At 33.9% G+C, this 12323-nt stretch overlaps 1 protein-coding gene across 1 annotated transcript; it reads right to left on the bottom strand.

Annotated features, from left to right (window-relative positions):
- Positions 1 to 1610: 1610 nt before the first annotated feature.
- LOC105057353 (nicotianamine synthase 3) lies at positions 1611 to 2754 on the bottom strand. The gene has a single exon (XM_010939959.4). The coding sequence runs from the start codon at positions 2647 to 2649 to the stop codon at positions 1798 to 1800; it is 852 nt and encodes a 283-aa protein (XP_010938261.2). The 5' UTR covers positions 2650 to 2754; the 3' UTR covers positions 1611 to 1797.
- Between the last annotated feature and the right edge of the window lie 9569 nt (positions 2755 to 12323).

The following is a 12323-nucleotide window of genomic DNA, read 5'->3' as shown; positions in this document are numbered from 1 at the left end:
ATTTGGGTATATTAAAAGAAGGGTCCTTAATTTGGATGCTTTTTTTTTCTACCAAAAAAAAATAATAAGAAAAAAAAAAGCAAGAACAATGATGAGATCATCACTTGATGGATCATGATGGTTCTGCTCAACTACTTGTTTTGTTTTGTCTTAGTTTGTTTTGATTTGGTTGATTGGTAATTGATTGGAGTATATAATGGACAAGCATTGTGACACAAACTATGTGTTGCTTGGTGGAGAATAATAATTCTCTTGTTCTAGTTTTTCACTCTTCCTTGTCTCAAGCGTCTTTCTCCGCCAGGGCGGAGCCGATTCAGGCTGTGACCAAGACAAGGCTGTTAGGGTCATAAGTCATATGTAAGACACATAACAAGCCGTTTAAATGGAAACCAGCCCATGGATGCATCCCCAAGCGTACGTCATCCCACATGAGAGATTATGTTAAAAATTAATATATTTTCTTGGGAGAGCAGGAACGAGAGAACTCACACGCTTAAAGTCTCACTTATGTTGACATAATCACAAGGTGACAGCTGGTTAATAAAAAAAAAAAAAAAAAAGTTGGGAACGTATCAAATGCTTCATTTGTCCATTTTCTTCCCTTTCCCTTTCATTCAAGTTTTTCAACAAAAATCACATTAGAGAACTTAACGCCAACAAAAAACATATTCTTAATTCATAGTACCAGATTGGATCAAATAACATGCATGTAAAAATTAATTATCTGATATAATGCACTTAAGACCAGAACTTCGTAGGAAGTCTCCATAAAGAGCAAAATTGGATCAGTATTAAACTGCCAATAATGTTTCAGGAAACAAGCAGGAAAGCTTGGATGAAATCTGCATGAAAATTAAGTTTGAAGAAAAAAATTGAAAAGGATAATATGTGTTGTAACCCAAAAATAAAAAAAACAAAATATGCCCGCGAATGATTTCTTCTTCTGTTCTTTAGTCATGTATATTGCAGAATGTATTTGGAGATCAAATTATTGCTCTTTGGAAACTTATATGATGCAGCAGTTTTCTCAGAGAGAGAGAGAGAAAAAAAGAGAGAGAAGTTACATGGTACAATGTGGATGGGGATGATAGCATGGCTCTTGGACTACTAACAAATTTAGCCACAATTAAATTAGTACAGGATAAACTGATACATATTAAAAAATGGCCAGTATAATTCATCTAAAACAATTATACACAATATAAACTTCAACCAGTAGAGGATGTATTCCTAACCATCTGACAGAGCAAATGGTAAATATCACTGTTAACAAGGTCACATCTGCTTCTTCCATCTTATCCTTGTTTTCAGAACATTTTAAGAGGCATTCAAGAAAGTAATATCTATTTACCGGGAAAAAAAAAAACAAAAGAAAGCAATACCTACACGACTCCACTACCTGCCAAAAAATCTGGAGATTTGTATACGTAGGTGTGTGAGATCAACTGCTGCAGTCCAAAGGCTATACAGATAAGACAAGACTTTGTTGGAGGCAGATAAAATTCACGATTAGCACGAAGAAAATTTTATCCATCAAATCGAGAAACAATAATGCCGGCATGGATACCACCTACTACTAAACACTTGTAAAGGCAAAACACAAATTATGGTAAACCATAGACCGTAATGAGCACATAAAAACGACACAACATCTTGCCAGCCACCAATTCAACAAGACAATCTTTTGTCTCTCCCACTCTCAGGAGGGCAGCTCCTCCAGTGCCATCTCCTCGATCATGGCCCCATGCGCCAAGTGGTTCATCCCTTGCATCATCTCACAGCACTTGCAGGTCCTCATCATTGTCCCCCCGTCCCCATCCCACCATGTGGCACCTTCCTTGCTATAATCACCGAGTTTATGACCTCATCACTTGGGTGGTAAACCGACAAGACCTCGAACCCCTTGAGATCTCCGGGCTCGACCACGGGGTAGAGAAAGGCCCGGGCCCCGTGGGCGCTACGGAGGACCAGGTACGCGCCGGGCGCCATGTGCCGCGCCAAGTGTTCGACGGCTCGGAGTTTCTCCTCGCGCGCCACGCCGACGAGCGCGGCCAGGAAGACCACGTCGTGGCAGGCGAGCTCGCGGGTGAGTCCGAAGAGATCCGCGGTGCGGAAGGCCAGGCGCGCCCCCAGGTCCGGGTCCGCGAGCACCAGGCGCCGCGCCCGCGCGGTCGCGCTCGGGTCCACGTCGTAGTTGTGGAACCGGGCGGCCCTCATGTGCCGCGCGGCCAGCACCAGCGAGCTCAAAGGCAGAGGCCCCGAACCCACGAAGGCCACCCAGGCTGGTGGGCTCGTGGCGTGCCGGGCCAACAAGGTGTACTCCAGTAGGCTTAGTTGTAGATAGTTGGAATAGTATGGGAAGAGGTCCAGGTGATCCATTGGGTTGTCGTAGGTGTTCGCTAGAATGTCAGAGTAGTGGCTTTCCAAGAGGCCTTCGGCCTCGCCACACAGTTGGATGAGCTTGGATCTCATCTCCTGGACTCCTTTGCTAAGCTTGGACACATCTATGGGGCTTGGAGGGATGCAGGTGAGAACTAACTCGGTGAAGAGGGTGTTCACTTCCTTGGAAGGGGTGAGGCTTGGGAGCTTGGAGATGCTGTCATGGATCTCTGAGATTTTTTCTACTAACTTCTCTTCTTGGATCCCCATGAGGATTGTATATAGGCTGGACGCCAGCACAGAGAGAGGAGGCTAGGACTTGGGAGAGAGGTTCTCTAGGCACGCACACGCCCCCCTCCCCTACAAGGGTTGAAGGGGTGGTGGAATGTATATATGGGCAGTGGGGGGTGGACCCTCAAGAGTGGTGGATGGATAGGATTGGAAAGGGATGGCCGGTGATGGCCCCCACCTGTAGTCCTTTCATTTCCTTTGCGCCACTGGTTTTCTGATGACAGCACCTGTCCTATCAACAGTTACAGATGGCAGATAGCCGTTCGTGTGTGGATGATCAGAGCGAGGGGAGCCGTCCATCGTCTATATACCGATAATTTATTGCAGTAATAAGGGAACTCGAGAGTCGAGGCAATTATAAGGATTTAATGGTAATTTAATACTGGATTCCGGTAGCAGTTTCCTTTCACACTGGGTATACCGCCCTCTAGGCAGGGATCGACTGGCCCGGCCACTACGGGGGATAGGAGCTGGCTATTTGGGGGCTGACTACTGCTGTGTGCTGTTCTATGCTAATCAGCTTCATCAGACCTTGACTTTGGGAATCTAACATCATGCATGGGGAGTATTTTTCCAGACCAATAAAAAAAAAAAAAAATTAAATATCAAAATAATTCAAAAGTCAATTTTTTTATCAATCTAATACAAAAGAGAAAAACGTCATTTTGAATGATATTTTTCTTCCTTCCACGTCACCATTTTTTTCCACGATGGCATCGTCCAAAAAAAAAAAAAAAATCAAATACCAAATGAAATGGCGTCATTAAAAATGTCATTTTGAATGCATTTTTAAAAACGCCATTCAAGATGGCGTTTTCAATTTTTTTCATAAAAAAAAAAAAGAAAAAATCATGAAATAATGAGAAAATTTTTTTTTAAATTTAAAATTAATAAATAAATTAAAATTTTAATTTTGATTGAAATTTAAAATATAAAGATTTGAATTTATAATTTATTAAAAAAATAAATTTAGATTTTTTTTTAATTTTTTTTAAAAAATGTCAAAAAAAATCTTAAGAAATAAAAAAAAAATTATCATAAAAATGAAAAAAAAGAGAAAGAAATATGAAAGAAATAAAAATTTGAAATTTAATTGAAAAACATCATTCCAAATACTTGTCCCAAAAATTTTAAAAAAAATTTAAAAAATAAAAATTTTTAAATAATCAAAAAAAAAGAATTATAATTTAAAATTTAAAAAAAAAATTAAAGATTAATTGAAATAAAAATATTATTTCAAATTACTTTCTCAAATTAAAATTAATTTATTTTAAAAATATTCAAAAAAATTTTAAAAATAGCCTAAAAAATTTTATAAAAACATAAAGAATTGAAAAAAATAGAAATTATAATTGTAATTGAAGAACAAAGTTTATAATTTTTAATTTTAAGAAATAAGAATTATAATTGTAATTAAAATTAAAAATTACATTTTAAATAACTAAATTAATTTAAATATAATTTTTTAAGAAATATTTTAAATAAAAGAAAAAAATACGTAATAGAATGTCAAAAAGATAAAAATGGAAGAAAACTAAAATAAAAATTTAAAATTATAAAAATTATAAATTAATTAAAAAAAATATATCATAAAAGAATAAAATTAAATTAAATTAATTATAATTTCTTTTTTAGGGTATTTTATAAATGTGACTTAAAAAAATTTAATTTGAATTAAATTTTAATAAAAAAAGAAATACATTAAAAAGTTAAAAAATGAGGAAAAATGTCAAAAAATAAAGTTTGTAAATTGAACTTTAAAAAAATATATTTTTTTAATTATTGTAAAAAAATTATCTCAAGAAAAGAAAAAAATATTGTAAAAAAATAAAAAATACCCTAAAAAAGAAAGAAAGGAAAAAAATAGAATTGAAAAAAAATAGGAATTGTAATTGTAATTGAAAAACAAAATTTTTAATTTTAAAAAATAGAAATGATAATTATAATTGAAATAAAAAATATCATTTTAAATAATTAAATTAATTTAAATATAATTATTTAAAAATTATTTTAAGTAAAGGAAAAGAATACGTAATAGAATGCTAAAAAGATAAAAATGGAAGAAAACTGAAATTATAATTTCAAATGATACAAATTTTAAAATAAATTTAAAAAAATATCATAAAAAAATAAATAAATAAATAGTAATAAAATAAGAATTATAATTATAAATTAATAAATAAATTTTAATTTTAATTTTGATTGAAATTTAAAATATAAAGTTTTGAATTTGTAATTCCAATTAAAAAAATAATTTTAGATATTTTTTTTTCAAATTTTTTTTAAAAGAATGTGTAAAAAAAATTTAAAAAAATAAAAATGAGGAAAAAGTTTGAAAAAAAGAAATTTGTAAATTAAATTTCCAAAAAAAAAGAATTTTAATTATAATTCAAATAAAAAATATAATTTCAAATTACGTTGTCCATTTCAAAATACTTTTTAAAAAATAATCTTAAGAAAAGAAAAAAAATATTGTAAATAAATAAAAATATCCTAAAAAAAAAGAAAAAAATAGAATTGAAAAAGAATAGAAATTATAATTGTAATTTAAGAACAAATTTTATAATTTTTAATTTTAAGAAATAAAAATTATAATTTTAATTGAAATAAAAAATAACATTTTAAATAACTAAATAAATTTAAATATAAATATTTAAAAAATATTTTAAATAAAGGAAAAGAATTACGTACTAGAATGTCAAAAAGATAAAAATGGAAGAAAACTAAAATTATAATTTTAAATTATAAAAATTATAAATTAAATTAAAAAAATATATCATAAAAGAAGTAAATAAAAGAGAAAAAATGGTAATAAAATAGAAATTATAATTATAAATAAAAAAAATTAACTTTAATTTAAATTAAAAATTATCATTCAAATTACTATCCTCATTAAAAAATTTAATAAATTAAAAAAATAGAAAAAATAATTAAACAAATTATGAAAAAAATTTAAAAAAATTTAAAAAAAGAAAAAGAATAAAAAAATATCGAAGGGAACGGCGTTTTCTCCTTTCCCCCTTCTTCTCTCCTTCTCCCTCTTCTCCCTTCTCCCTCTTCTCCCTTCTCCGGCGTCTCTCCGACAGCACGGCGGTGAGCTGCCTCCTCTCTCTCCCTCTTCCTCTCTCTCTCCCTCTTTTTTGTTGGCCACCGGCGTCAGAAGGTCGGTAAAAAAATATAAAAATAATTTTTCAACTTACTTTTGTCATTTAAAATTAAAATTTTTAAAAAAATAAAAAAAAATTAAATTTAAAAAATAAAAATTATCAGAAAGAAAGTCAAGGGGTCGACTCACAGAGTGTGGCAGCCAAAAATTTTGCGTGCCGTTAAGCCCTTTTAGCCATGAGTCGATTCATGGGGTCGACTCAAAAATATAAACCTATTTTTCTTACAAAATACGCTTTCAAAAATATTGAAATTACCTCAAATAGATTACACATCTTTTGTTCTTGCTTTTGAGACTTCAGAATCATATCTGATAAAATTACGATTTTATCCCTGAAATACAATAAATCTTTTTCCAAGCCAAAATCATTAGTAATCTCCTCAAATACTTTGTAACCATCAAAATCAATTCAAAAAGCAACATTCGATATATTATTATTTATGTTATAATTTTTATAGTCCTTTCAGCATAACTTTTTCTCTCCTAATGTTCTGAGACACGTTCGAGTATGTGTATCCATATGCACAAATCATAATATCCAATCATTTAAAATTAAATAATATAAAATAAAATCAATATTTAATATTATTAAATAGAATAAAAATGTCAAACGTACAAAAAAAAATAGTACAATAAAAATGTAAAAATACTAAATACAAATATAACAAAGACTAAGTCCCACAAGGACGTCGTGGTGCCCGTGGTCGCTTGGACCTTCTCAGGAAGGTCCTCGCCGGCTGCTCCTGCTGTGATGGCTCCTCCCCTATATCAGTGGAGGAGATCTGCTGATCATGCTGCTCAGAAATAACTGATGCTGTCGGATCATCTACGGATTGAGAGACCCGTTCAACTCTCTCATCTGGATACACGGATGGACCTAAAAAAAAAGTATCATACTCATGTGGCCAACTGGTACCCGATGATGGCATCTAGGGGATGTAGGAAGAAGAAGACGCTGCCATCTGTGGATGAAAAGATGGTGGCATCTGTGCAGCATCGAATGATGACATATGCGGAATATGCGGTGATGGCATATGTGAAACATATGGTGACGGCATATAACTCATATGTGGCGCCCGAACTGCTCCATACCAAGGCGCACAGGTATGTGGATCAACACCAATCGCCACCAATATTTCGGAACTTGTTTTCTCCATCTCCTGCAGTATCTGAATCCGCTCGTCCTCATCAGTCGTAAATAAAGCACGACGAGTGTCCAACACGAGATCCGACATAGAATCAGTCTATAAAATAAAAATAGAACAGTTAGTATAAAACAGTCAGTATAGTGTAAAATATAAAACAGAAATATAACACAAATAACATGAAGTAATTTTCGTAATCTTACCAAAAGACATAAAGTAGAACTCTCGCCCTCGTATCCAGAAATTGCATACTGAGACTGTCCAATGACTTGCACCGTAATGCTAAAAAATCAAGCCATGTAGTCATCAGTATATGAACGGCCTCTCAAAATAGGATCATCATGAACAATGTGATCTCGATGTGCATCCCAAATATCGATGTACTATGCATATCTGATACGCCAGTCAATACGAGCTCTCCCTCGTCGATCAATACGATGAAGTCCCTGGCTGATATCAAACTGCTCTGGGATGCCCTGAGTCTGACCAAACTGCCGCAGGACACATCGGGAAGATGCCACTCTACCACATCAAAACAAATAAGTGGCACCCTAGCAGTCCATATGTCATGTCCAACTGTACACATCTGCGGCAGTATAGCCAATATCCCATCTGTATATGGCTCCTACAAAAACTGATATAGTATAGTTAAAATAAAAAAAATTAGTAAAAAATTCTAATAGATTATGAATACTGTAAATTAATATTTGTAAAAAATTTAAAATTTACCCGTCTAGATGTATCAACTAATGTATCCAACTGGCACCTATAAACCCGTGCCACTCTTGTCGATACGTGATGAACGTTGAATGCAACGTTCCATCTGTTTCACAATGTACTAATATTAAATAAATTTAAAATAATAAATTTTAAATAAAAAAAATAATATTTCGATACCTGTATCCCAATGGTCCGTCTAGTCTGAATGGAACATCAGGATCCTGCTGCTTTGATGGCATCTCGAGCAACTGTCGTCGTAATGGACTGATAGTCGGCATACGCTCCCATACCCAAATCTGCAAATTTTAAAAATTAAATAAATGATATATCCAATGTAAAATATAATTAAATATTAAAAATAAAAAATTTTAATTCACATACCTATAATAATACAAGATAACCGCCAATCTCGCTCTGATCAGCATAGGAACCCCGACATATAGCTCGGTATAGACAAGCTAGTACTGCACTGCCCCAACTGAGTCGACGAGCGAAGTCTAAATCCTCTAATAATGGCAAAAACATCAACTTCATCTTATTCAATGAAGTATCAGGTAACAGGACACCACCTAACAACCGCAGCACCTGACCCCTAACATACTGCTGCACCATCTCCTCTGGTGCATCATCTGCAATATGAAAATGGCGATAACGATCATCCAAACACTCAATCCTGAGTCGTGAATGATCGAAAAAATGTGCGTCAGGCTCAAACCCTAACAATCGCAAGCACAAAGCCTGCCACTCTGGAATGGTAAGTGTGGGATCAACTCCGGTAACTGGATCTCCATCAACTGGTAGTCCAGTAAGGATGCTGACATCCTGTAAACTGATGGTCGCCTCACCAAATGGAAGATGAAATGTGTGTGTCTCTGGACGCCATCTCTCAAGCAAAGCAGTAATAAGCCCAACGTCCATCTGTATACGATCAATCCGATATACTCCATAAAATCCCAGATATCGTAAATAATCTAACACTCTATCTAGGATGTCCTCTGTCCTCCAGAAATCTGCATCGGATCGTCGTAGACGAAGATGTCTGGACTCCTGCAATAAAATATAATAATTAGATAATGTACATAATTTTTAAAATAAAAATTTAAAGAGTAAATAAGATTGTAATGCTTATGCCGCCATCTAAAATAGTCTGTGATCGATGGTGCTCCTGCAATGTAAGAATGCTGCTGTCTCGAGGACCGGGATATCGTGGATCGTAAGCCATAATACGCTGTCTCAAGCAATATTATCACAGATGTATTAAAAAAATATGATAATATATTTTAAATTTTTTTTTAAATACAATATTATCACACAATACAACTTAAACACAAAATTCAGTTCATCCCAACATATTAAACACGTAAATTCAAATACAATCTCACAGTAATTCATAAACAATGACAAAAATAAATCTTCGAAGCTTTCAATTTCTTCCACTGCTTGAAGTTGAAGTATGTTGAAATATCCTAGGACAGCGACGACGATCATGACCCTGTTCCCTACAAATACCACAGTGGTTCTTATTTCTTATTTGCCTATCATCCATCTCATTTCGTAGTCTCGTTGACTTTGGTCTACCTTTCTGCTTCGATCTCAAACAATGATGATCAGGCATACATTTGAACATTCGTGTATGCATCCAATAATCTTCATATGGTAGTGGATTGAAATTACCGCTCCAAGCATTCATATATGCTGTAATTGTATATGCATAATCCACAAAATCACTAAAATGTACAGCGATTTCTTGACACACAGCTAAAATATGTGAACATGGATATTTGTACGTGCTCCACTTTCCAAAAGAATATTTTCTTTCAGCTAATGTAACAGTATGAAAATTTTCTCCACCTCGTAACCCTCCGCTTGCTCTTCTCGTAAGCACTTCATATATACCTTTTTGAAAGTTGAATGCTGTTACTCGGTGCTGGTTAGCTTTAACTTGATCTTCAGCAATTTTAATTGCAACATGAGAAGTAAAAAGATTATTTGGATTCTCCTCTACATATCTCAAGGCTTGGGCATGCCTTGTATTGAAATATTTGACAAGACGATAAAATGTCATTTGAACACAAGCTGTAATTGGCACATTTCTAGCTCCTCGTAAAATACTGTTAAAAACCTCCGATAAATTTGTAGTTAAAACACCATAGCGTAGGCCATCATCATGTGCCAATATCCACTTCTCCTTTTCTATCTCAGACAACCAGCTCCAAGCTTCTTCATTCACTGTTCTAATCTACCCATGATAAAATTGAATTTACGAACTTGATGAGTACTTCCTGCTTGCCATACTGCTCTTTTCAGCTGCACATTTTTAAAATGAGTGTTGAAATTACTGCAGATATGTCTTAAACAGTATCGGTGATAGGCACGTGGTGGACTCCATCCAATAGACTCATCTGCGATGGTATTTAATATACCTGGATGCCTGTCAGAAATTAAGCATATTCTATTTCTATTTTTAACGATATGTGTTCTGAGCTGAAAAAGAAACCAACTCCAACTTGCAGTCGTTTCCTCATCGACAATTGCATATGCTAATGGAAATATCCCATTCTCTGCATCAATGCCTGTTGTAATTAACATCTTACCTTTAAATTTTTCATAGAACGGCAGTGCATAAAACCCTGAATAGATGGTTCGAAAGCCCAAAAAATATAATTTAAAACGCGAACATTGGAATTCACAGCTTGAAAAAAAATCCATGAAACAACTGTACCAGGATTTGCATATTGAAATGCAGCCATATAATAAGGTAATTTAGCATAAGATGGCTCCCATTCTCCATAAATATCAACCAATGCCTTCTGCTTTCCACACCATGCTTTCCTGTATGATACTGTATATTGAAATTGATCATTAACGGCTGCCACAATAGCTTCAACTTTAACACCGGGATCTTTCTCAACAATATGTCGGACTAATGTACTAATCATCTTTTCACTGACATGTTTGTGGTCTCGACCAATCCCGTAAACAAACAAGTATGAGGACCCTCATATTTTGTGATTTGAAAATATCATATTTTTTCAACAATGCAGCACGAAGCCTCCATTTACAATGCTGAACATTATCTGATGATGCGCATCGTACGGACCATAATTTTGAATGCGACTGAACTACATTGTATGTCCGATGCTTCATAATGTGATAAAGATCAACAGCTCTCCTTACATAATCTTTACTCTCAAACATTAAACCTTTAGAAAATTCAGTCATCGAAGAGTTCCAAAATTAATTATCATAATTCAATCTTCAACCAGCACTAACACAACCACCATCATCTAAATTTATATCATTAAAATATTATGGAGGTTCGTGCAAACGAGGTTGAGATTCTTCCACATTAATATTAGCTTGAACATCTTCATCATCATTCTCATCTTCATCATCATCATCATTACTGCTACTGTCCTCATCCATCCAACTGTCTTCATCTTCATTTTCATCTGACTCAAAACCCAGACTATCAGAATTTATTCCACCGACTACCCAATCATCATTTCCTATATGAGTGTCGTCTCCCATACTTACCACTACTTGTACCAAAGGAGAAGTCACCATAGCAGAAGACACAGGAGAAGTCACCACAGCACTTGGAATAATTGGACAGCTAGGACCGACAGTAGTGGAATGTTGTTCTGCAAAACCGGCCTCAATACTATCGGTTTGTATCATAGGAGTTACGAAAGGTGAGGAAGGCCCAACATTATTATCCGCTTGAGTTAAAAACCGACTATGATATCCAAAGCTTGGTACATCTTCTTTTTCAATATATAATTCTAAAAATCAACATTCTGAATATTTCAAAAGAAAGATCAGCATTTCTTCGACATCATCATCGTCATCAATTGGAACAAAGATATATTTACTCTGTATTAACTGTCCCGATAGATTAGGAGATCTCCATTTCAATTTTATTTCATATTTTTCTTTGTCTACAGGAATACTGCTGTATAAATGATCCAATAATTCTTGACGTGATAATGATGAAGATATTCTAATCATCCGATTTGCAGGGTGACTATACTGCACACCAGTTTGATCATTCTGTATCATGCCATCATAATACAATAATACACGAACTCGAGTACTGGCCATTTTCTCAAAAAAACCTACAATAAAATCAAAATTAAAATATTTAATATTATTAATTATTTTATCATTTCAAAAGATTTAAATGATACATGCATCATATCGTCAACAAATAGGTACAGATAGATCCTATCCCATTCGGAAATTGTATTAATTCTATAGATTAATTACATTAATCAAACGATACGCAAAAAGATCGAAAAAAATTTCGGCAACATTTCCCTTAGTTCTCCCCACACGACTCAAAATGTGTGAGGAGAACTAAAGAAAAATACTATCCAAATTTCTCTCGAACCCTCCGCATATCATTCGAATAATGTAATTATCTATAGAATTAAATGCAATTTCCAAACTGTCCAAACTGGACAATCAATTGACCAATATATGTATTTTACGATATCCGTATAAAAATATATATTTCATATATATTTTATACGGATAACGTAGAATATTATACATTGATCAATTGACGGGTCTACGTTTTCATGAAATGCAATATATTTAAAAATTTAAAATACAACTGA

Source organism: Elaeis guineensis, chromosome 14 (genome assembly GCF_000442705.2).
Source record: "Elaeis guineensis isolate ETL-2024a chromosome 14, EG11, whole genome shotgun sequence".
In the NCBI taxonomy this organism is placed as follows: Eukaryota; Viridiplantae; Streptophyta; class Magnoliopsida; order Arecales; family Arecaceae; genus Elaeis; species Elaeis guineensis.
Note: the sequence above shows the minus strand (reverse complement) of the source record. Positions and strands in the feature narration are given on the sequence as shown.

What these genes read in the sequence shown, in the direction of transcription:
- LOC105057353 (XM_010939959.4), bottom strand. Translation starts at nt 2,649, where the DNA reads ATGGGGATCCAAGAAGAGAAGTTAGTAGAAAAAATCTCAGAGATCCAT.